Below are 26,679 nucleotides of genomic sequence, written 5' to 3' on the forward strand. Positions count from 1 at the left end.
CTATCCTGAATACAGGCCGCAACATAACTTGCGACAATTATTTTACAAGTTACGACCCTGCAAACACATTGTTTACGAAGAAGACGACCATCGTTGGTATCCTGAGGAAGAACAAGAGACAAGTCCCAAGGGGATTTATTAACACTAAAAACCGACAAGAAAAGTCATCTATGTTTGAGTTTCAGAAAAATTGCACCTTAGCCTCTTATGTGGCGAAACGAAATAGAGTATTATTACTACTGTCAACGATGCACCACAATGGAAATATTGGCGAAAATACAGGGAATGATAAAAAACCAGAAATTACTACTTTCTATAAGCTTACTAAGGATGGAGTTGACGTTGTAGACGGAATCAGTGCAACATATAATGTAGTTAAAAATGCAAGAAGATGGCCAATGGTTGTTTTTTATAGCATCATGAACACAGCTGCGATAAATGCTGCTATTAGTTTCAAGTCAAATCAGAAAGAACAACTGGGGAGAAGAGAGTTTTTGAGGCAGCATTCTTTTGCGCTTCTGCGTTATCATCTTCAGCAAAGAGTAATGTCAAAAATATTGCCACGGAAGATAACTGAGAGAATTGGAGAGCTTTATAGTGCGAAAATTTCTGAAGTGGAATCAACTGCGACTTCACGAGGACGGTGTGTGGACTGCAGAAGCAAAAACAGAAAAACAAGATATATTTGTAAGAACTGCAAGAAATACATTTGCCTTGAACGTTCTGTTACTGTGTGCCAAGACTGTATCGACAAAATATCTGACTGAATACATGCATTATTTTGATAACAGCTAAATTTTATGTATCTCCATTTGTGTAAATATTTTTGACCAAAATATTAACTTTATCCCTTAAATATATTTAATAAACTGATTTCTGATGATATTACTTCATTTAATAACGCTTCCCTCCGTAATATATATCTAAATACAAATTCAGAAAGATAGAAACTGCAACGGTGTGTGAGACCAGCTGCGTGCACCGCCAGGTTAATAATATTCAATACTGGCAAGCAAAACAATTGTTGCTGAGCAAAGTACTCGGCGTGTTGTAGCATGTCACTTGCAAGGCAAGTGGAAAAGACCGGATTCTGTTCACAGAGTAGTGCGACTGTTATTCTGGGGAGTGCCTCTGACATGGCCAGATAAAGGCAAGGGACGGGGGAGTATGTTGCTATGTTGTCTCTGTGCAAAGACGACTGAAACAGGCAGATATGTTTTAGCGATTAGAAATTTTAACTTCCATCTCAGTGTTTTCGTAGTTCATTACCTTTTGATAAAAGCAAGGGAGAAATATTTATTTTATTTCCTTTTTATCAAACTAAAAGCTCTTTGTGTGTGGCACACGTACAAGATTATGTATGTGGGTGCTCGAGCCCCGCCGCACCTACGTAGTCAGCGCACTTGCAAGGGGTCCATGGAATACCACGATACTGCTGTCCAGATCATCACGGAACCACTGGTACACTTCACCCTTGGGACATTGGAAACTGTGTGAAACAAGACTCTGTCGAAAGAATTACTCTTTTCCATTGCTCCGTAGTCCATCACGGAACCACCACTACACTTCGCTTTCGGGACGTTGGAAACTGTGTGAAACAAGACATTCAAACTAATTACTCTTTTCCATTGCTCCATAGTCCATCACGGAACCACCACTACACTTCACTCTTGGGACGTTGGAAGAAACAAGACTCATTCGAACGAATTACTCTTTTCCATTGCTCTGTAGTCCATCACGGAACCACCACTACACTTCACTCTCGGGATGTCGGCAACTGTGTGAAACAAGACTCATTCGAACGAATTACTCTTTTCCATTGCTCCGTAGTCCATCACAGAACCACCGCTACACTTCACTCTTGGGACGTTGGAAGAAACAAGACTCATTCGAACGAATTACTCTTTTCCATTGCTCTGTAGTCCATCACGGAACCACCACTACACTTCACTCTCGGGATGTCGGCAACTGTGTGAAACAAGACTCATTCGAACGAATTACTCTTTTCCATTGCTCCGTAGTCCATCACAGAACCACCACTACACTTCACTCTTGGGACGTTGGAAGAAACAAGACTCATTCGAACGAATTACTCTTTTCCATTGCTCTGTAGTCCATCACGGAACCACCACTACACTTCACTCTCGGGATGTCGGCAACTGTGTGAAACAAGACTCATTCGAACGAATTACTCTTTTCCATTGCTCCGTAGTCCATCACGGAACCACCACTACACTTCGCTTTCGGGACGTTGGAAACTGTGTGAAACAAGACATTCAAACTAATTACTCTTTTCCATTGCTCCATAGTCCATCACGGAACCACCACTACACTTCACTCTTGGGACGCTGGAAGAAACAAGACTCATTCGAACGAATTACTCTTTTCCATTGCTCTGTAGTCCATCACGGAACCACCACTACACTTCACTCTCGGGATGTCGGCAACTGTGTGAAACAAGACTCATTCGAACGAATTACTCTTTTCCATTGCTCCGTAGTCCATCACAGAACCACCACTACACTTCACTCTTGGGACGTTGGAAGAAACAAGACTCATTCGAACGAATTACTCTTTTCCATTGCTCTGTAGTCCATCACGGAACCACCACTACACTTCACTCTCGGGATGTCGGCAACTGTGTGAAACAAGACTCATTCGAACGAATTACTCTTTTCCATTGCTCCGTAGTCCATCACGGAACCACCACTACACTTCGCTTTCGGGACGTTGGAAACTGTGTGAAACAAGACATTCAAACTAATTACTCTTTTCCATTGCTCCATAGTCCATCACGGAACCACCACTACACTTCACTCTTGGGACGTTGGAAGAAACAAGACTCATTCGAACGAATTACTCTTTTCCATTGCTCTGTAGTCCATCACGGAACCACCACTACACTTCACTCTCGGGATGTCGGCAACTGTGTGAAACAAGACTCATTCTAACGAATTACTCTTTTCCATTGCTCCGTAGTCCATCACGGAACCACCGCTACACTTCGTTTCCGGGCCGTTGGAAACTGTGAAACAAGACTCATTCGAACGAATTACTCTTTTCCATTGCTCCGTAGTCCATCACGGAACCACCACTACACTTCACTCTTGGGACGTTGGAAACTGTGTGAAACAAGACTCATTCGAACGAATTACTCTTTTCCATTGCTCCGTAGTCCATCACGGAACCACCACTATACTTCGCTCTCGGGACGTTGGAAACTGTGTGAAACAAGACTCATTCGAACGAATTACTCTTTTCCATTGCTCCGTAGTCCAGGATTCATGGTTTCGGTACTAAGCCCTCCTCTTACGGGCATTTGCATCATGGTTGTGTGGTTTTGGAATTCCAGCTCGCCCTGTTATTCCCAAGATTATGGAGCTCCCTCCGAGTTGTTTTGGTGCTGACAGAGTTCGCTAGTCCGGCATTGAGTTCTGATGTGATTTTTGCAGCTGTTTCGTCTTATTTTTAGTCACAGTCCTTTTTTACTGTTCGTCTTTCACTATCACTGAATACACACTTTCGTCTGTGTTGTGACTTAGCAGACAAAGTTTTCCAGCTTTCCCAATGCATGCAGCATAAATCTTCCATACTGTACCTATTGAAATACCAAGCTCTTCGGTTCGCTTAGTTATGGATGCACACACAATACGAACACCAACAATGTACCCATGTTCGGATTCACTTAGCTCCGACATAATGTACACCCAGCTTCACAGAACACTGTCCTGGTCACGACAGGTACTTGCAACGTACTGAGGACATCACACAGTTGTCGTTCGTGGTCGAATACAACAGTGCAACTTGTAGGCTTGGCTAGAAACCTGCATTTATGTTCTAGCATGCATTTGTCGCAGTGTCTCCGTATTTTTGTCCAACCCTCGTGTATGTACTTGTCCCGTCGACTTCTGAGCTCGTTTCCTAGTTATTACCGCTGTGGTTCAGCCCTTCTTAACAGCGTCTACTGTCAAGGTACAGAAGGTTCAACTGATACTTTTTCTATATGTCCTGGCTAAGAGGAATGATGAGAGCCTGTACCACAGCCTGCATCGGAAATTCACAAACAGGGATCGATAGCTGCACAAATTTTCAAAACGCGACAAAACAGGAAGTATCAAGTACGGCCTCCCTGGCATGCTTCCACAGGGTGACTGACAGCATCTGCCGTATACGTCAACATGTGACCACCTAAGGCTCAGCAATTTCGAAATTACAATTTTATTCACTCTATTCCGAAAGGGGTTTCTTCCTCGGGGATGTACATGAGCGTCAATATGATAGATTCTACTAAGAGGAGGGGGCAAGATGTGGGGCATGGAGTATTTTTAATATTTTGGGAGACGCATGGCGATTAGTAAGCAGCCATTAAGAAGGTCCTGTTACATACCTGCGTAATGCTAAATTTTTAGTCGTTTTATCGAAAAAATAACATCTTGAGAGCTGGAGGGGGGGGGGGGAGCAGGGTGCGCCCTCCCCCAACCCCTTGCCCCTCAAGTGTGGTCGCCCTTGGGGATATATCAAAATTGTGTCTTTTATGTATTTGTTGAGTGTGGTTGAGTATAATGGATGTGTCTGTTGAGTGTTGTTTCATGTTTGTGTCGAATGATGATGATGATGATGATTATGACAGAAGGGAGACAGTTGATGATGATGTTTGATTTGTGGGGCGCTCAACTGCGTGGTCATCAACGCCTCTACAAAGTACCAATTCTTACACAGTCCATTTTTTTTTCACAATCCAATCTAGACGCCGTCACAAATGATGAAAATGAAAATGATGATGGTGAAATGATAAGGACAACATAAACACGCAGTCCCCGGGCAGAGAAAATCCCCAACTCGGCCGGAAATCGAACCCGGGACCCATGATCCAGAAGCAGCAACGCAAGCCACTAAACCACGAACTGCGGGCGAAGGGAGAGGGTGAAATCCCAATCCTTTTCTATAGCACCAATGGTAGCGATGGGCTCAGCGTTCCCATTCGACGGACGAATCACCATCCACAATGTCAAATGCCATCAATTCATGGGACACTGTGGAGAAGTTTGGAATTTAATCTAGGGCACTGACTCGGAGTCTGGTGGTGCCGTGGGACTTCAACTACTCAAATTAAACTCGGAAAATGAGTACAGGGTGACATTTATTAAAACATTAATATCACATTTATCTAGTACGTTGCCAAAATCTTCACAACAAAACCTTCACAGAAAAGATAAGACGATTAGGTTCCGGAGCAGGAACAGCTTATGAGCAACAAGCCGTTACAGAAAGATAAAGTTCATGATGCTTCATTTTCTCTTAAATTCGAAAGCAACAGAACACGGGTTCCGTAACACTTATTTCCAGACATAGAAGTTATCCGATATTTTGCAGAGATAATAACAAACCTGTAATACTAATTGTACGTATATGACTCCACAACGAGCTCAGCTCAGAATTAGTGCAACACAGATTATAGTGTGAACCTTCCACGTCGTTCTATATCCACACATCTCTATATCATAATTTTCTACAGAGGGCCCCCTGCACTCTTATTTGAAGATTTTCACATAATATCAGTAATAGCGTTACTAAAATCTCAAACCAACAATAGCATTACTAAAATCTAAAACTACATTGTAATTCATTCATTAATAAATTTAAAGCACATTAATCTAGGACATAAGGACCATCAAGATAAAAAACAAACATTTATGTAACTTCCAAAAATCGGGCAAGTGGCTCATACACATGCATGTTTTGTCCTCGACGTGTTACATTTCCACTCGTCTAACCGCCGTTACTTGTTCGGGCCTTTCTGTTTACTGTCCACACAGATAACAGGTAGTGAAATGAAATGATCGTATGGCCGGGAGGCCCCATGCGGGGAAGTTCAGCCGCCGTATTGCAAGTCCTTTTTAGTTGACGCCACTTCGACGACTTGCGAGTCAATGATGATGGACACACAACACCCAGTCATCACGAGGCAGTAAAAATCTCTGACACCGCCAGGAATCAAACCCGGGACCCCGTGCGCGGGAAGCGAGAACGCTACCACAGGACCCCGAGCTGCGGACTTAACAGGTAGTTACCATGCCTAAGATTCATCTGAAGCGGCGGCATTAAACGATACATTTCCTGATGCCCAGAAAGATGCAGAAAAATCCACGTGAGCTGCGAAGACACAGTTAGTGCTCCACAGTGACGTGAAAATGATCTGATACCAAAAATACGTCGTAGCCCAGTACATCACCGTACTGTGGACTTTAAGAGTCGCACCACGGCATACGCACTAACTCGATACGCAAACAACAACCAATAACGTCTGTTCCGTTACAGGAGTTCTATAATGCTTAGGGGGCTACAAGGTGAAGACAAGCTAAACCGTCCATGAGTTTGGTAAAACACAGTGACAACAAGCAATGAATAATGTCAGTTCAGAGCAGCAAATTCGCTACCGTACGTAATTACTCAGATAATCTCCCACATAACAGTTCCCTGACTCGGCCCATCCTTATTACAGAACAGGTAACTGCTCCCATCTACCACGTTCCATGGAAAGCAGCATACCATCATGTCCATCCTATGTGGGCCTCGTTCATCTCCGAAAGGCAGTGACTCAAAGTCTCCGCAGACTTAATCTCAGTAATCACACCAAATTTCCACATCAGTCACAGAACACCGACGGCCGCAGTCGCAGTTGTTACACACACATTCCGTTACGTCCTGTCCCACGTGCAGCCCGCACTTACTTACACTACTGGCCATTAAAATAGCTACACTACAAAGATGATGTGCTACAGACGTGAAATTTAACCGACAGGAAGAAGATGCTGTGATACGCAAAAGATTTGCTTTTCAGAGCATTCACACAAGGTTGGCGCCGGTGGCGACAACTACAACGTGCTGACATGAGGAAAGCTTTCAACCGATTTCTCATACACAAACAGCAGTTGACCGGCGTTGCCTGGTGAAACGTTGTTGGGATGTCTCGTGTAAGGAACAGAAATGCGTACCATCACGTTTCCGACTTTGAGAAAGGTCGGATTGTAGCCTATCGCGATTGCGGTTTATCGTATCGCGACATTGCTGCTCACATGGGTCGAGATCCAATGACTGTTAGCAGAATATGGAATCGGTGGGTTCAGGAGGGTAATACGGAACGGCCTCGTATCACTAGCAGTTGAGATGACAGGCATCTTATCCGAATGGCTGTAACGGATCGTGCAACCACGTCTCCATACCTAAGTCAACAGATGGGGACGTTTGCAAGACAACAACCATCTGCACGAACAGTTCGACGACGTTTGCAGCAGCATGGACTATCAGCTCGGCGACCATAGCTGCGGTTACCCTTGACGCTGCATCACAGACAGGAGCGCTTGTGATGGTGTACTCAACGACGAATCTGGGTGCAGGTTCTGTTTACTGGATCATGATGGTCGCAATCGTATTTGGCGACATCGCGGTGAACGCACATTGGAATCGTATATTCGTCATCGCCATATTGGCGTGTCGACCGGCGTGATGGTATGGGGTGCCATTGGCTACACGTCTCGGTCACCTCTTGTTCGCATTGACGTCACTTTGAACAGTGGACGTTACATTTCAGATGTGTTACGAACCGTGGCTCTACCCTTCATTCGATCCCTGCGAAACCCTACATTTCAGCATGATAATGCACGACCGCTTGTTGCAGGTCCTGTACGGGCCTTTCTGGATACAGAAAATGTTCGACTGCTGCCCTGGCCAGCACATTCTCCAGATCTCTCGCCAATTGAAAACGTCTGGTCAATGGTGGCGTACCAACTGGCTCGTCACAATACGCCAGTCACTACTCTTCGTGACCTGTGATATCGAGTTGAAGCTGCATGGGCAGCTGTACTTGCACACGCCATCCAAGCTCTGTTTGACTCAATGCCCAGGCATATCAACGCCTTTACTAAGGCCAGATGTGGTTGTTCTGGGTACTGATTTCTCAGGATCTATGCACCCAAATCGCGTGAAAATGTAATCACATGTCAGTTCTAGCATAATATATTTGTCCAATGAATACCCGTTTATCATCTACATTTCTTCTTGGTGTAGCAGTTTTAATGGCCAGTAGTGTATTATCGCTCTGCGGTCTCCCGCGTAACAACAATCTTGGGTGCCACCACCGTCCTCGCGGGCATGCGCGACACGCAGCCTGTGGACTGCCAGAAACCTACGGATAGGCAAAGACGTACCAACCGGCACACTCCTTTCCTCCGCTTGCCGCCCAAATACTGGCGGTGAGAATTTCTTTCACATCAGAATTCGAACAGGCTTACCTCCGGATCGAGCGCCGCCGCACAGGATGCGTTAGTAACCTTGGCTACGAATGCGTGTTATTTGGCATGGCGTCATCCTTCGCAAAAATTTTTTATGAAAACTATAGTAAAGTGATTAAAGCTAGGTTGTCACTCAAAAGAACAAGAAATAGACGAAGTTTGGAAATTTTTTTGAGAGCATGAAAGACAGACAAAGGATCTGTTTGGAGATTATGATTGATCATACTTCGAATTTATTTTAATTTTTCGATACAAAAAAATCAAAATGGTGGCCGTATTCGTGGTCTGACAAGGGCGTGCGAATTTGAAGTAAGCATACCGCATGCAGTGTAACCCTGCAGGAGTTACTTAAATCAAAACTGGATAACAACAGTCGGTAGTACATTAAATTAATGGGACGTTATACCTAACCACAATGAAATAACATTAAATTTAGCGACATGGTCTAACTCGAACTTTGAGTTCGATTCCTGTTTTTTTCCACTCTCTATGGCCTTATAAAAATAGTTAATATCAACAAATTCCATGTATTAAAGGTATAAGCTCCCAAAAAAAAGTGTTGCCTTTCTGGAGGTTAAAGGCAGAAGTTAATAGGTTTGAACCGTTTTTATTTAATGTTGCTCGCAGTGTTGAAAAATCGTTTCTCGAGAAAAACTTTTTAAAATTTATGAAAACTTTTGTATGAAAACTACATGTTGCTGAACACAAATCTGAAATTAGATTTTCAAAATTCAAAATGGCAAACCAATATGGTGGACCAAAAATTACGTTTTGACCAACTTCGATCACAATTTGACCAAAGAAATGTGTTTTCTTTACTTACGTTTAGTATGTAATTCCGGGACCCTTCCTCTAACTCGAATTGTTCGTGGAGAGCAATTCCCTCGTTCTTGTTGGCGCTGAAAGCAGATCTGGCTGAGCTGGATATGCTGCTTTCGGCAGCCTGCACACGTTATACGTCAGTTTTTCTGGCGAGGATGTTTGCCTGCATACTGCAGTATAGATCATTTTGTGAACGAGCGTCACGGCACAACGAGTTTTCTACCTGAGCCGGTCGTCTCGTCTGAGAGCGCCCCACGGAGGCCGTGACGCTGCTTCGTACGACGGGATGTAGAAACTTTTGTAACGCACGGATTAAAAAACCTTTTCGCCCTAACATTCCAGACGCATATACCTTTCAAAAATGCAATAAACATAAAAAAATCAAATTTATGACGATTTTGAATGAGACCCAAGCCTTAAGTAAATGTTTCATGTAGAAGCAGAATACTCTGGTAACCAATTATTTCGGTCAAATAGAGCCAATGGCAACAATTAAATATTATATTGCGTCGTGATGGTCATTGTTCGTGGTCAGTGTTTAATTGTCGTAAACGGAGCACAATATGGCGTCTACGCAAACCCCGGTGGGTGCTTTAGCTGCACCTAGCTGACTTCTGATGGATACACGAAGCGCGCAGAACTAAAAACCAATACAAAACAAATTAATGAAAATAATAAAAAAAACTACCAGCGCAGAACTCTCGCGGGGTTTGTGCCACTCGCTCATCATTCATTCTGCACGAAACACACAACTGAAAAGGAAGAAAGCAAAAGAATGTAACAGCGAAATATGCTCTGAGAGAAGAAAAAAAATATAATTCCGTAAAATATGTGCGTCTGTATCTGTCTGTGTATGCGAATTCAGAGATAACAATTCCTGCATAACAGCACGTACTGAAAATCACGATGAAACATAAAAACATATTTTTGCATACAAAGTAATTTGCTCTTGATGAAAGCTATTTTTATTTTTGCATTGCAGTTTCGTAGAGTCGATTCTTCGCTTTCCCAGACGTTAATTGGATTACTGCACAGTTGCTGTATTGGTCAGTAATTAAGCAGCCACCAGTTGATAAACCAATAACTGTCATGATAGCTTTGTTTGTTATATACAATCTTTATACGTCTAATCTCTAAGATATTCATGACAATGACAATCTGATGATGTATTCCACCCGAATCGAGTCAAATACAGTCACTGGTTTATCAGTTGCTGTCCTCTTATTTAGTGACCAGTACAGCAATCGTGCAGTACTCCTATTGATTTGCGTGACTTTATGTCACAACTACAAGTTCTCAGACGTGGTTTATTTGGTCACGTCCGTGTATCTCATTATGAGGATCCGGTAAATTGACATTCATTCTGATTTTGAACGGGTATTTTTTATAAATTTACTGGCGACTAATAAAGTTTCAAATACGTTATTTATCCGTACTGTTCCACTCAAGGGCAGTGCATTTTTCCATTGAATAGGCGGCTTTTACTTCCCTTCACAAGAAGAAAGAGTCACTCAGTTGCTGCGCCGTCACTGAATGTTTTTCCACGTAACGACCTACTTGGGACACCCAACATTGGGAAGTCACATGGTGACACATCGGAACTCCAAATATGAAGTCCTTACTACTCTGATGATAGCAGGCATAAAATATAATGATCGAAATATTATCAAAAACTTCACAGAACCCAGACTACAGTCCTCAGAGCCGAAATCCGTGAAAGGGAAACAAAACAGAAAGGGAGTGAGACACAGTTGTTGTCCATCCCCTGTATAGTACAAGGTGTCAGTATTTAGGGATATGATACGAACGATCTTTAGAATCAGGAAAGTCCAGTAAACATAGGCTCCAAAGTGCATACTTTTGGAGCTATGAGTGCTTGTTCAGTTTCACAGTTGTGAATATACACAATTTTTCAATTGAAGACATAAAGTCTGAAAATGAGTTAGTGATCTTTTTTTTTTTACTTACTGTGTACCTACATGTTTTAGTTTGACGTTGATACCAAATCAGAATATTTTATGATCTGGAGATGGCAGTAGCCGAAACCGGTCAGTGAAATGTAAAAAAAAAATTATGTGATCAAGACGGGCCTGTAAAATAAAGAATATACACAAATGATCATAGCTCTTAAGGTATTCACGTTATAGACCATGTTTACTGGTTTTTGTCTTGTTTTGGTCTATATTGCCACCTCTCATAATATGGAAGGCAAAGAGCTTGCAGTAGAAAAGAATTGTCTCACCGTATAGAAGTTGAAGAAGTACTCATTGCTCTTTTGGTATGCATTCGCTTCGAATCATCATTCCAACCCTATGCCTGAATATTGACCATTCCTCCCGGGGCACCCTATATAGTGTGTAAACTGAGCATGTAGTGAAGAAAACTAAGGAATAATTTGGATAAGAAATTAAGGTCAAGATAGAAGAAAGAAAAACTTTAATGTCTGGCGATGGCATATTTATCCTGTTAGAGATGACAAAGCATTTAATTGATCAGCTGAATGGCATATATTGTGTCCTTAAAAATGATCACCTGATGAAAGTCAGTCCGTAACCACTGAATACAGCATGAGAAAGTGTCCATACGAGAAACAAGAGAAATAAAGAATACTTTTTCCATCGTTGAATGTAAGACATATGTTCATTTGACCAGTCAAAGACTGTTGTATGTTAGACAATCAATAACCCGGGTGCAGAATGTCTTTGCAATAGACTGACAACTCAGAACTCGAGTAAGAATGAGTGACGTGAAAGTTGACATTTTAACAAACGACTATCAAAGTGTAGGGATAAAAACTGCGGAGGGAGACCAAGTCTCGAATACAGTAACCATATTCCAGTGTATGAAGGTTCCAGCTGTTATGCAAAGATGTACAAACTTGCGCGGGATAGATTAGCTGCATCAGACCCGTATTCTATCTGAAGACAACAACAGCAACAACATGAAAGACACTAGGTTGATATTGTGCCTCAACGTTATGCATTCATGCTAAATTGAAGGGCGGTAGTGAGAAGGTTTAACAATACGAATATGTACGAGGCGTGTTCAATACGTAATGTAACACATTTTGTTTTGAAAGTAGGTTGGTTTCATTCAGTATTCCAATACACCATACAATACGATGAACACGCTAAAGTCGTTTCTTCAATTTCTTGAGGGTAGCACAGTACAGAGCTGGTCGGTGCACCATAAGGGAGGACATCAAACAGAATAACACCTTCAGAGTCCCAGAATATCACCTCCCTGACTTTACTGACTGAGGCTGCGGCTTTGATCTTTTTCTTCGGAGGAGAGGTGGTGTGCCTCCACGCTATAGATAGCCGTTTTGTTTATGGTTCGAAGTGATAAACCTATGAATCATCACCTGTGACGGTGTTCGACAAAAAACTGTCACGATCAGCCTCGTATCGCGCAAGCAGTTCCTCACAGATGGTCCTTCATTGCTCTTTATGATCTTTGCGAGGAATCCTGCGGGCACATATACCTTTGCGTGCCCCAACTGGTGAACGAGTGTGTCGGCGCTACTAACAGAGACGTCGAGCTGAGCAGCGAGGTCTTTGACTGTGATCCGCCGACCACCTCGAATGAGAGTGGTGGTGATGAAGTGTGGTTTGTGGGGCGCTAAACTGCGCGCTTATCAGCGCCCATATAAATTCCCAACCTTTGCACAGTCCAAACTCGGCACTTTATTGAATGATGATGAAATGATGAGAACAACACAAACACCCAGTCATCGCGAGACAGGTGAAAATCCCTGACCCCGCAGGGAATCGAACCCGCGACCCCGTGTTCGGGAACCTCGAATGAGAGTGTCCACACGCTCCAACATCGCAGGAGTCACGCGGGAGATTGGACAGGTTTGCACGACCCTGTTGCGGTGATAACAGACACCTCGTCCAATGACTCACCGTCACGACTCCGTTGACATTCTTCAAGCGCCTATGAATATATGCGATGCTTTGGTTTTCCGTCGAAAGAAACTCAGTGATAGCTCTGTGCTTGCAACGCACCTTCGTTACAGGTGCCATTTTGAAGGCTACGAATAGTGCTGCAACCTTTCGGAACTTTATACATCTGTAGGGGCTAAATCGGGAATATTCCACGATGTCCCACAATAAATTTCACATTATTTCAGTCGAAACTCGTATAAGCAGCGATCAAAAACTTTCCATTTCGAGGTTATAGAATCCGTAATCGGTATGCCAATCAGGCAAAATCGCAATGAGCATTAAGGCCGTTGTCCTACCGACGTCCCAGGTGGAGATACCCACTATATAAAAAACACCGTGCCCTGCTGCGTGAAGAAGTCCATTACTGCTTGCTGCTTATCCTCGTTCGACGGGAATCGTTGACCCTCCAAAGCCTTTTTTTGAGGAACCGATGGCGTGATAATAGCGTGGGATGAGAGGACTATGGGGTTGGTGTTCGATTGTCTCCCTCTTCCCTCTTGAGTTGACGTAACGTATGCGTTAGGAGATTTGCTATATGGGGAAGTGCGCTATCTTGAGGCAACAGTACCCCTTGGCGCACCATACCACAACGGTAATTTTCGACAGATATTCTGCCCCATAAGCACTCTTCATTCTCCAATGGACGTCTTTCGATGTTTGTCCTTCCACACCCAAGAAAAGAATAAAAGCATGATGGTCCGGTATGGAAGCATTTGGTAATGATTCATAGTTCACGTTTCCTCATTTACCGCAAGCACGTCGCAAAGGCATTGTCAAACGAATCCCTTGCTTTCCAGTAGCGCTACATTGTACACTACTGGCCATTAAAATTGCTACACCACGAAGATGACGTGCTACAGACGCGAAATTTAACCGAGAGGAAGAAGATGCTGTGATATGCAAATGCTTTTCAGAGCATACACACAAGGTTGGCGCCAGTGGCGACACCAACAACGTGCTGACATGAGGAAAATTTACAAGTGATTTCTCATACACAAACAGCAGTTGACCGGCGTTGCCTGGTGAAACGTTGTTGTGATGCTTCGTTTAAGGAGGAGAAATGCGTACCATCACGTTTCTGACTTTGATAAAGGTCGTATTGTAGCCTACCGCGATTGCGGTTTATCGTATCGCGACATTGCTGCTCGCGTTGGTCGAGATCCAATGCCTGTTAGCAGAATATGGAATCAGGGGGTTCAGGAGGGTAATACGGAACGCCGTGCTGGATCCCAACGGCCTCGTATCACTAGCAGACGAGATGACAGGCATCTTATCCGAATGGCTGTAACGGATCGTGCAGCCACGTCTCGATCCCTGAGTCAACAGATGGGGACGTTTGCAAGACGACAACCATCTGCACGAACAGTTCGACGACGTTTGCAGCAGCATGGACTATCAGCTCGGAGACCATGGCTGCGGTTATCTTTGACACTCCATCACAGACAGGAGCACCTGCGACGTTGTACCCAACGACGAACCTGGGTGTACGAATGCAAAACGTCATTTTTTCGGATGAATCCAGGTTATGCTTACAGCGTCAGATGATCGCATCCGTGTTTGGCGACATCGCGGTGAACGCACATTGGAAGCGTGTATTCATCGTCGCCGTACTGGCGTATAACCCGGCGTGATGGTATGGGGTGCCATTGGTCACACGTCTCGGTCACCTCTTGTTCGCACTGGCGGCGCTTTGAACAGTGGACGTTACATTTCACATGTGTTACGACCTGTGGCTCTACCCTTCATTCGATCCCTGCGAAACCCTACATTTCAGCAGGATAATGCACGACCGCTTGTTGCAGGTCCTATACGGGCCTTTCTGGATACAGAAAATGTTCGACTGCTGCCCTGGCCAGCACTTTCTCCAGATCTCCCACCAACTGAAAACGTCTGGTCAATGGTGGCCGACCAACTGGCTCGTCACAATACGCCAGTCACTACTCTTGATGAACCGTGGTATCGCGTTGAAGCTGCATGGGTAGCTGTACCTGTACGCGCCATCCAAGCTCTGTTTGACTCAACGCCCAGGCGTATCAAGGCCGTTATTAAGGTCAGAGGCGGTTGTTTTGGGTACTTATTTGTCAGGATCTATGCACTCAAATTGCGTGAAAGTGTAATCACTTGTCAGTTCTAGTATAATATATTTGTCCAATGACTACCCGTTTATCATCTGCATTTCATCTTGGTGTAGCAATTTTAATGGCCAGTAGTGTATATAAGCTGCAGCAACGAACTCAATTGGAAACTATTTGATCACACCTCGCACATTTAAGGGACAGGTGGAAGCTATAATTCTAATGCAACACGTAGAGCGAGAGGCCCGCCACTCACTGACTTCGCGATCTGTTTCTGTTCCAGCTGACGATGGCGGTCTACCTGACGCACGTTTCTCAGGGCGGCTCACTCAGGCAGGTGGTCCACTTCGCACAGGAGATCCTCAGCGGTGAGTACCGTAAATCTAGGCTCTAGACGTTCCCAAACCGTCGCTTCCTTCCCTTCTTGCATATAAGTAATTTGTTACCTCCAGAGAAATATCCCAGTCATCAGGAACATGGCAGCGTCGGACTTCTTGTACTACTGCTGGCTTTTCTGTCGAAACATGCTGTGTGAATGTACTGGGATATGTGAGACAGTTACAGACAATTAACACTTAATTTCAGTACACTGCCTGACGAAAAATGTGCCACATGCAGAAGGGGAAGCGAAAACGAAATGACGGGTTGGAAGGGTATGTGATGTTATTTGAGTGATTGCAAATGAGGGCCAAATTCAAAAAATAACTTGGCAGTGTCAGCACACGTATCAGTATGACGGTACACACCCACCGGTCTGGATGCATGCATTAATACGGTTGGGAAGGGTGTCGTAAAACCATTGTATCCTTTCCTGAGGCGTATTGGGCGACAACTGTTGTAACAGATCCTTGATATTTTGCATACTGCCACTACGACGGAGTTCACGTACGAGCTGATCCCACATATTACGTCAGACATAAATGATGCATGGAATCTAAACTTGAAAAATGTTTATTGACACAATTATGTTGAATACGAACTCTTCTGATCGTTTAGCTAAGTATTAACAATACAAAAAATGCTTTTTGAAGTGTCTTCCATGACTAACCAATTTACACCACAGAATTTAAATACTTCTTCAGAAAATTTATTCTGGCAATCTACTTTCTAACACTGTAGTAAACAACGCAGTCTTACAAAACCTCAGTAAATGGGAAACGAATAATCAAGTCCCTTGCTGGACGATATAACTGGTGGAACAAAAGTTCTGACAAGCCACTGTGGAGCAACTTGTGGTGAACGCCAAGTCCAAAAGTTAATATTTGTAGCTAAAATCACCGAAACAATGACAGAGTCCAGACGCGCCGAGTTAGCAGAGTCAGGTCCCCGGGGGTTCAAAGACTTGTGGTCAAGTGGCGCCTGTGACTGGACACATCAGCACACGATATTTATACCATGGCCCTTCCTAAGAGACGCTGAACAGTTGCTGGGACCCATCGTGGCTATAGAGATTTGCCAGCCTGGGTCTTGGGGGGCATGTATGTCATGATGTGAGCGGGAGAAGTGTCAAGTGGATGATGGGTACTTAGGACTGCAACGGGCACTAGTGCTCGAGTGTTTGGGATCCGAACCAGGTGGGATTGAAAGAAGGCATCGAAGTAACTCAGAGGCGAGTTGCTAAATTTGTTACCCGTAGGTTCGATTAGTATGCAAGTGTAACGGATATGCTTCGGGAATTCAAGTGGGAATCCCTGGAGGGCAGAAGAAATTCATTTCGAAGAACACTACACAGAATGCCTAGAGAACCGGCATTTGAAGCTGTCTGCAGAGCGATTCTGCTACCGCCAACATACATTTCACGTAGGTACCACGAAGATACGAGAAATTAGGGCTCATACAGAGGCATGTAGACCATCGTTTTTCCCTCGCTCTATTTGCTTGTGGAACAGGAAGGGAAACGTCTAGTTGTGGTAAAGGGTACCCTCCGCCACGCACCGTACGGTGGCTTGCGGATTTTGGATGTAGATGTAGAAATATTGTTCGGTGGGTAACACCTCTTTGTGAAGCTTTACCTGGTGAGAAGACAGAAAAAGGGAGAGTGCATCGGTGACTGAGTGATGCTGGCAGAGTTTACACATTTGAGCTCTGAGAGTTCTTACAAAATGTTCCTCCATGCCGTTTGAAACCAGATGGAATGGAGCTATATGGACTAACGTGATTACATTAAATACAAAATTCTGGGAATTCTGTGGATGTAAAATGGGGTTCCTGAGAGACCACTTAAGGGAAATATCCGGGGAAAGGTCTGGATGGTGGCAGTGGAGGTGGTGGAAAGCATTCGCGAGACAAATGGATATCCAGAACCTGTGTCTACCACAACGAACCAAGAGGTCCCCAGAAAGGGGTCAGCGAAATTCAGATGAATCCTTGGCCAATGAGCTGAGATGGTCGTCAGTGGGAAATATCTACTAGCAGGGGCCACTTGCTTGGACTGGCAAGTGGTACAAGGGCAAACCATGTCTGTGGTGGCTGTGTACATTCCCCGTTAGCACATGCGATGTTTGATGAGTTGTTTTGTGAGAAGAGAAGCACAAAACTGACGACACTGTTCATTAGTATAGTCTCTTGACAGTCCCTGTAAACGGGCAATCCATTCATGTTAGGACTCAGATGCTACCTCTTGACTTATACCTCGTGGCTAAGACGTGGCTCTGTGGATCGAAATATTCTGACCGTCTAGCCTTGAGGATATCAATGGGCCTTGGGTCGCTGCTGCAGGGTGTAGTTTCACTAATTAGAACTAAAGGACCACATGAGCCAGGAGAAAAGCGCCTGTCACATTATAGATGCAGAAGTATAGTTCTAGCCGGCCGACGTAGCAGTCCCATGATTCCACCTTCTCGTCGAAGGGCAGGAGGGCGGGGAGGGGAGGGGGGAGGGGGGGGGCGACACAGTGTCGAGATCTGGGATATAATCTCCATCCTCGCCCGACCTCTCATTGGTCTGCCGCATCTGCTGGAAGAATGTGAGTACAGGTCTGAAATTTCCACTGCCTTTTGTGGAGGTGCCGTGGAGAACGAAAAGTTACAGTTTACTTTGTGCAAAGGCACGCATTAAACACAGTTTGTAACTATTCTGTCCTACATAACTGATACACGGAATGTAAATTGAAAGACTGTTCATTGACACCAGTTTATTGACTGCGCAAAGTTCTCAGACTTAAGTTAAATGTTAACAACACAAAAAATTGTTCTTGAAGTGTCTTCCAAACCTAATCAATTAACTCCACAGAAACTAAATACTTGTTCAGAAAATTTATGGTGGCAAGCAGAGCTATTTTTAACACTGCAGGAAACAAGACTGTCTAATGAAACATAAATAATTGGAAAACGAATAATCAAGTCCCTTGGTGGACGGTATAACAGGTAGAAGAAAAGTTAAACTTCGACAAGCCGCTGTGGTGTACTCCCGTTGTGAACGCTAAGTCCATGCTGAATACGAGTAATGAAAAAGTTAATCCTTATAGCCAAAATTACCGAAATGATGACAAAGTCCAGATGCGCGGTGCCGGCAGAATCAAGTCCTCGGGGATGCGACGACTAGGTTGAAGAGAGGCGGTGGACGGCGGACTGGACATCTGTGGTACGTGGCAAAATTCATCGGTTCCGGGCTCGCGATGTCGTTGCTTCTGCTGCCCCGGCGCGATCTTAAAGCCCCGACGTTGCGGAGAACTACATGTTTCTAATTAGCTGAGTTGCAGAAGCAGAACATAGTGCAGACTTGCGCACGCCGATCCTTGCTGTGCATGACGACTGGGAGTTCGGCTCAACCTCCAGCGTCGCCCTATCATGGTCTAGTCGCTGTTTGTTGCCTCTGCCTCAGTTCGAAAGGGGGCCACGGGCGTTTGAATTGTGCAGCCGGCAGACATTTAGCCGCCGGGGTTCCACGGTAGACACGTCACATCACCAGCGTCTATCAGGGACAGATCCGGGTATCTTGCTGGCCGTGGGAGTGGTTCAGCATCACACGGACCGTTCGTAGAGACACGTGCCTATGTGAACCAGCATTGTCGTGTTGAAAAATTGTCGAATGAGGTTGCAGGATGTCCGCGACGTATCGTTGTGCTGTCGGAGTTCCAACCACTACCAGGCATAACATGAAGTGATACCCGATGGCGCCCCACACCATGATGCTGGGAGTATCGTCACAGTACCTCTCCAGACCACTGAAAGAACGGGACTTCTCCCCTGGTCGCCGCCATATTCGCCAACGATAGTCGCCCCGAGTAGTGCAGGTATCTCGATCCATCGCTGAACGTAGTGCGACGCTATCCACCAGCAGTCCACGCTTCTCACTCACAGCACCACTCCAAACTCAGGAGTTTGAGTTACGGTGTTACCAGCAGTCTGCACATGGGACAGTAATTCCCTCGTCTGGTTACTGCTAGTCTCTGACCAATGCTGCGGGATGACACATAATAACTCAGGGAGTCCATTACTTTTTCTCATATGGCAGTCGCAATCCAGTATCAGGCCACTGTCGTATCCTAATGCCCCACAAATCCGGATGTTGCTCGATTCGACCAGACGTCCAAATGGACATTCCCAATGAGGCCCTTTTCAAACTCTATCAGGAGCTTATAACTCTGTCTCACACGAGAACGCGGCATCTCCTTGTCCTTCACAGTGATTACTCGACAACTGACGTCGATAATTCCTCTTAGATACCCTACCCGGCCTGGTAACAACACTAAACATAAACACCAATCTACTCTGGTGGCCGTTCTATCTGTCACAGACAACTGCAACTCTAATCATTTAAACATCCACCGATGGTGTGCACGTCTACAAATACATAGTCTGCTGACAGTGTCTTATGGGTGCTTAACGTTTTTTGTCAGGAGGTGTATAATCTTCAATACGAAAGAAAGTTGAGGCAGCCATTTCATTTCGGGAGTCACTACTGCAGAACACCGGATTATTTGTGGAAATGTTCCGGTCACACGACAGTAATTATTAGAGCAGAAAAAGTATTACAATAGTTGAGAAATTCGTTTACTCCCGCACATAGAATGTTATAAACTTGACAGCAGACCAAGTTAACTGCCGAGTCTATGTAAGAAGCAAAGAAAATTTTTCATAAACGCGCTCTTGGGAACTAAGCAGAGAAAAATGCGAGTTGTGAATTAGCCAGGGTGATACTAGGGATACGTTGCAAGAGGCGGCATGGACCATTGCCCTTAACGATGTATCATAGGCGTCGACCCCTGCTTGGTCTACGCTCGTGTTTCTGTCAATGCCGTCTTCTTCCGACGCGAAGGATTTAATGGTAAGCCTGGACTCTGAAAGTTTAGTTCCAAGGTAATGGAAGCCAGAGCATGCTGTAATCTATAATGGCGGCAGACTGGTGTGTCAATACGCTCGTCGACGAGAAACAAATCGAGTAAATGAGACGAAACGAGGGAACAAAATTAGCGAGTGAACCCAGTGAGCGACGTAGTACATGGTGTCTCGAGCAGTGTTGTAACCTGCGCAGTATGGCTCCACTGTTAAAAGCGTAGTCCGTGTTGCGAATCCTACAGGGTGGCTGCACACAACTATCCCTGTTTGTCTTTAAGGCAGAGCGACTACTTCTTTAGTTCTAGGATTGACCTCTCTGCGCGACGCTGACGTGAAGTCACTGCTCTTTTGTACTGGGTGCCGTCTCCGAAATGAATACGGTGCCTAACTCTGTGGGCCGGCGTTATAACTTTTCCGCAGTCACATTCACCTTAAAATCGACCTATGATATACTGCGGCTGCAGTTTGTATTCGGAGACTTCCTCTGCGTTGGCGTGAACTTCAGTGTCGTATTCGTTAATTCTTCTAAAAACGCAGCTAAAATTCCTCTCCGTGATACACGCATCCAAAAGGAATCCACTAAACGTCGGCTCACACCAGTTACGTGCATGGGAGCGTGAGGGAGAAGAAAAAGCCTTAGTTTCCGACTGACAGTATTTTCAGTGCTTGTTGAACCGGTTCCACAGCTCCAGAACCAGACACCCGTCTTCCTTCCCGCCGGCTATCGTGACAAGGCCGCAAGACAACTTTCTTCTTGCCAACGGCGAACTGAATTCTTCCGCCCCTGACACAAATAAGGAGTATATGCGCCGTCCCCTAGCACGTATTAACGTTCCACTCAAAAGTAACAGTTCTGTGCAACACGATGCAGTAAGAAGAAAACTACAGCACTGACACCCATCCGTTGTATTTCACATCTACAACTATACTTCACAAGTCAATTTAATAAAGTGTGGCGACTAAAAACAAATACAGGCTATTTCAAAATAAATGTATTGGTTTTAGGGCTTTGTAGCATGTATTACATCCAGCATAACAATTACAAATAATACATCAAATGAAAGAGCAATTGCCGGCGGGAGTGGCCGAGCGGTTCTAGGCGCTACAGTCTGGAACCGTGCGACCGCTACGGTCGCAGGTTCGAATCCTGCCTCGGGCATGGATGTTTGTGATGTCCCTACGTTAGTTAGGTTTAAGTAGTTCTAAGTTCTAGGGGACTGATGACCTCAGAAGTTGTCCCATAGTGCTCAGAGCCATTTTTTGAAAGAGCAATTCACAGTTTTGTTTCTACACCAGTGCGAAAAGTGTATGGAACGACCGAGAGTGACTCAAGAACGTGTTGAGCGAGTGAGAGTCTTTCGCCCGCAGCCGCAAGAAATCAGTTCAGAAGGCTAGTTGTGAATTAGTAGTTCCAGTGAACTGACGCTTGCAACTTCGTCCTTACCGTTTGCAGTTGTTACAAGCTCTAAAGCCTACAGACTATGGTTTACGTGCCAACTTTGCAAGCGAAATGTTGCTGCATGATGAGGACAATTTTCTGGATCGTGTCGACTTCAGCGAAATTTCGCCTAAATGAAAATGTAAACACACATAATGCGCATACCTGGGGGTTAGCAAATCCCCACGAGATGGTACAGCTGCGACGAGACTCGCCCAACTTGAATGTTTTTTTGTGCCATATCCCGGCGGAAAGTTTATTGGCTTTACTTTTTCGGTGAAGCTACTTAAAAAAAATGGTTCAAATGGCTCTGAGCACTATGGGACTTCACATCTGTGGCCATCAGTCCCCTAGAACTTAGAACTACTTAAACCTAACTAACCTAAGGACACCACACACATCCATGCCCGAGGCAGGATTCGAACCTGCGACCGTAGCAGTCGCGCGGTTCCGGACTGCGCGCCTAGAACCGCTAGACCACCGCGGCCGGCGAAGCTACTTAACTGGCGTTTCTTATCTTGATGTTCTAGAACTATGACTCTTAATTATAAGAAGCTCAGCCACAGAACTTTATGTGGCAGCAAGGTGGTGCGCTACCTCACTGGCATAACTCAGTACCCGTTTGGTTAAACGACGTTTCATCCGATTGCTGGACTGTCTGCAAGGGGCCGGATGACAGAGCTTGTTTGTTTTGCATGACCTCCAACTTCACTCACGATCTGACGCCATGTGGTTTTTGCCTTTGGGGGTTCTTATTCGTACACGATCAGTGTATGTGCCTCCTCTACCAGCCGATCTGCCCGAGGCCGCGCGGGATTAGCCGAGCGGTCTGACGCGCTGCAGTCGTGGACTGTGAGGCTGGTCACGGCGGAGGTTAGAGTCCTCCCTCGGGCATGGGTGTGTGTGTTTGTCATCAGGATAATTTAGGTTAAGTAGTGTGTAAGCTTAGGGACTGATGACCTTAGCAGTTAAGTCCCATAAGATTTCACACACATTTTTTTGATCTGCCCGACTTTAGAAACAGCATTGTTGCAATAATTAATCCAGACACAATGTTCAAGGTTTGGGAAGAACTGTCCTATCGACCCGATGTGTGGCGAATGGTGCTCACATTGAACACTTCAGTTGCTCTCACATTTGATGTTTATTTATAACTGTAAGGTGAATGTAATAAATGCTACAAAGCATTAAAACCCGCATATTCATTCTGAAACACCCTGTACTTCTGCATTCTTATTCCTTATCACCACTTCTGTAAATGGGATGTGTCCTTAGAAGTCGTTAGCGCTGTCTAGTGTAGTTTCACACTGATCGGGAATCCTAGTTTAAACCATGGCTGTTCTAGAAATTCTCATCATCAGAATTTGGCCATGACTTGATAGCGCAAAGTTTCTGATAACCAGATCTTCTGTCACAGTTTCAAAGATGGTACCGCACACCCACCTCCTAACCGTTGCGCACCGGCCATAATGGCATCTATCAAGATAAGTGATAGCGGAATATAATATCAAGTAAAATGGTATTGCAGAGGAAAGCTGGCTAGACATGACGGGATACGTGTACGAATCTACATTGATATCTGAAAGAGCTTCCTCCATTTCTAAAAGAAATTTCTCGTATGTCGCCAGACCAAAGAATCTTTTCAACCAACTAGAAGAAGTGTAAGTGATACCCGTTTCATGCAAGAGTCGTCAGAAAGATACGAGTACTATAGCTTTACACTGCTGACGTAAATGAATTGAAAAATAATATTTGCGTATCATGATCGGACAAGATAATAGATTCCATTTATAATTTTCTAGCTGGTATAACTGTTCTTATCTTAACAGGAAATGTGGTGAAATGTTAAATTAGCTTCGGGTGCACACCGATCGACTGATAAAGGACCGTTACGGCTCTGGAAATATAAAAACTATGTTGTGGATAATGTTAGAATCTCCTTGCCACTGTTGTACACCGGAGAGCCTGAAATTGAAGTAAAATGCAGGAGGCCCTGCAGACGGTCGACGTTTGACGCAAACAATGACAGTGCATCACAACGGAAATAAAAATTTAACATATTACAAAAAGATAGGCAGAAAAACAAATGACAGCATGAGTACCTCATTGCCGATATATCACCACGAACCGTAACAGCTTTTAGATAACTAGTAGTAGGCATGCAGAATGACTTAAAATGGAACGAAAAAGTAGTTGCAGGAAAGTGACACGCCAAATTTCTTTGTTCCGTGAGTCTTCTGACGTTTGATACGTCTCGCGACGACTTCACCACTTTGCTGACCTCTTTCTCCCAGAAAATCATTTACACCAAACGTCCCCAATTATTTCTTGGATAGTGTCTGTATTCCCCTACAGTTTTCACCCTCTGAAGCCCCCTCGCCTATTGCGGATGTTATTCCTTGCTGTCCAAACACATGTCCTATCATCTAGCCCTTCACTGTAACCAGTGTTTTTCACACATTGTTTCTTAGCTAAGTTCAAATGGTTCATCAGTAGAACTACTTAACTGACCTAAGGACATCACACACATCCACACCCGAGGCAGTATTCGAACCTGCGACCGTAGCGGTAGCGCGGTTCCAGACTGTAGCGCCTAGAACCGCTCGTCCACTCCGCCCGGCCACTAAGTCTGCTGCGAACGCACAAACGTACTATGTCGCCAGTGTCTGACTACCGTATAGATTCACAAATGCGAGATATTGACATATTGACATCAGCACTTCAGTGTTGAAAATCAGTTCAGAGTACTTAAAATGAGATATGAGATGCTCGCAAACTCCATTGGCAGGCGCTGCATGAGGTGCAGCTCGGAAGCGTTTACTGCCAAAATTTCGACAGCTCGCTTGACAAGCGGAATCAGGCAGTTTATTACTTCCTCCAGCATTCATCTCATGAAATGGCCGTAATAAACAATCAGACGTAATAGAGCTCATACCGTGACTTCCGTACTTTCGATCTTCCTGTGCACCGTTCGTGAATGAAACGAGAAAAGGAGAAAAGATACTGGAACCAGAAGTGCCCTCAGTCACAATACGCAAGCGTTACAAACCAAAAATAAATGAATAAAAATAACTAGTGTATGGCCATTTACAGTAGTGTCCACTGGTCTCTACTATTTATACAGGGTGAGTCACTGACTATTTCCACCTAGAATAACTCCGAAACTATAACAGGAGCTGAAAAGTTCGTGGGACAAAAGTTGCATGGGACAACGGGGGCCATAATATAACGTTGGATTTTTGTTGCTAGGTGGGGTCGTTTCAGAAATATGAAGGTCAACTTTTTTTTTCTTTTAATGGAATGCTATAGTTTGGTACTTGTTTTCTGACAGCGGCTATCGAGGCGAATCGAATGATATGTAACAGTACGGTCTTTGAAGGACAACAAAGGTCACAAAGGTGGCATGAACGTCCATTTACAGGTGTTTGAAGTGATGACCATTGGTATCAATGCAGTGCTACAGTCTTCTTATCATGGATTGAGTGGTATTCCTTGTCACTTCGGCATTTATCGAAGCACATGCTCTGACAAGTCTCTCTCGCATATCTTCAGGTATAGTTGGAATGTCTTTACAATATCTTACACGAATCCCTACAAGAAAAAATCCAGAGGCGTCAAGTCTGGCAAACAAGCCGGCCACGACGACTCCTCCGTGTTCAATTCAACGATCTGGGCATTGTCTCTGGAACTCGTTTCTAGCCACCAGCGAAAAATGTGCCGGACTCCCATAGTGTTGATACCGTATTCTGTTCCTTCTTCCTAAAGGTATTTCTTCCAGTAACAGATCTAATGTTTCGTGCATGAATCTGGTGTACTTCCTACCATTAAGATTTCCTTCGATGAAATAGGGGTTTATCATTCTGTCCTCCAGAATCCCCCACCATACATCCACCGACTACTGTTTTTGGTGTGCAACTTGCCGTAGCCAACATGCATTTTCAGTTGCCCAATAATCCATGTTACGCAAATTAACACTTCCATGGTTCGTGAATGTAGCCTCGTCAGTAAATAAAAGCAAATTAATAAATGTGTCATCCCTCTGAATCTGAAGTTGAGTCCATCGGCAGAATTCAATGTGACGCATACAATCCGTACCAGTTAATTCTGGGTGGAGACTGATATGGTAAGGATGATATTTATGGCAATGCAGAACATGAACAACACTACTCTGGCTCATGTCAGTTTCCCTTGCGATTTGATGCGAACTAACAAAATGGTCCAAATGGCTCTGAGCACTATGGGACTTAACATCTGAGGTCATCAGTCCCCTAGAACTTAGAACTACTTAAACCTAACTAAAGTAAGGACATCACACACATCCATGCCCGAGGCAGGATTCGAACCTGCGACCGTAGCGGTCGCGCGGTTCCAGACTGAAGTGCCTAGAACCACTCGGTCACAACGGCCGGCTGCGAACTAACACAAGGATCTCCAACCACAGTGGCAAGAGTACCAATCTCCGCTTCCTCGTTGGTAACTTTCCTTTTCCGGATATGTTTACGATGCGTTAAAGATCCAATTGTTCTCAATTTATCATAGACGTAATTAAATGTACCACATGTAGGGTGAGTACGTTGAGGATATCTTTCAGCGTAAATCTCTAGCTCCCACTGAATTTCGTTGGCATTCTCCGTCAATGAGAAGCATATCGACTTGTTCTTCGAAGGAATATATCATTCACATTCGCTTGCTTCGACGATACTAGTCTTACTGTTCCTATTAGTGTTGTATTGCGAAACCGTCGAATGGTGTTCACAAGTTAGTGGCACGTTAGATGGATACGCCGTATTCGACGAATATTTACTACTTGCATTATATACGACA

The 26,679-nt window shown here is 44.5% G+C and overlaps 1 protein-coding gene across 1 annotated transcript in view; it reads left to right on the top strand.

The window, feature by feature from the left end:
• Positions 1-26,679, top strand: part of LOC124804846 (lipase 3-like) — a 212,029-nt gene that overhangs the window by 167,309 nt on the left and 18,041 nt on the right. Inside the window, exon 6 of the mRNA XM_047265197.1 lies at positions 15,422-15,506. Coding sequence (XP_047121153.1) covers positions 15,422-15,506 — 85 coding nt within the window. The remainder of the gene's footprint in view (positions 1-15,421; positions 15,507-26,679) is intronic.

Source organism: Schistocerca piceifrons, chromosome 7 (genome assembly GCF_021461385.2).
Source record: "Schistocerca piceifrons isolate TAMUIC-IGC-003096 chromosome 7, iqSchPice1.1, whole genome shotgun sequence".
NCBI classification, from domain to species: domain Eukaryota; kingdom Metazoa; phylum Arthropoda; class Insecta; order Orthoptera; family Acrididae; genus Schistocerca; species Schistocerca piceifrons.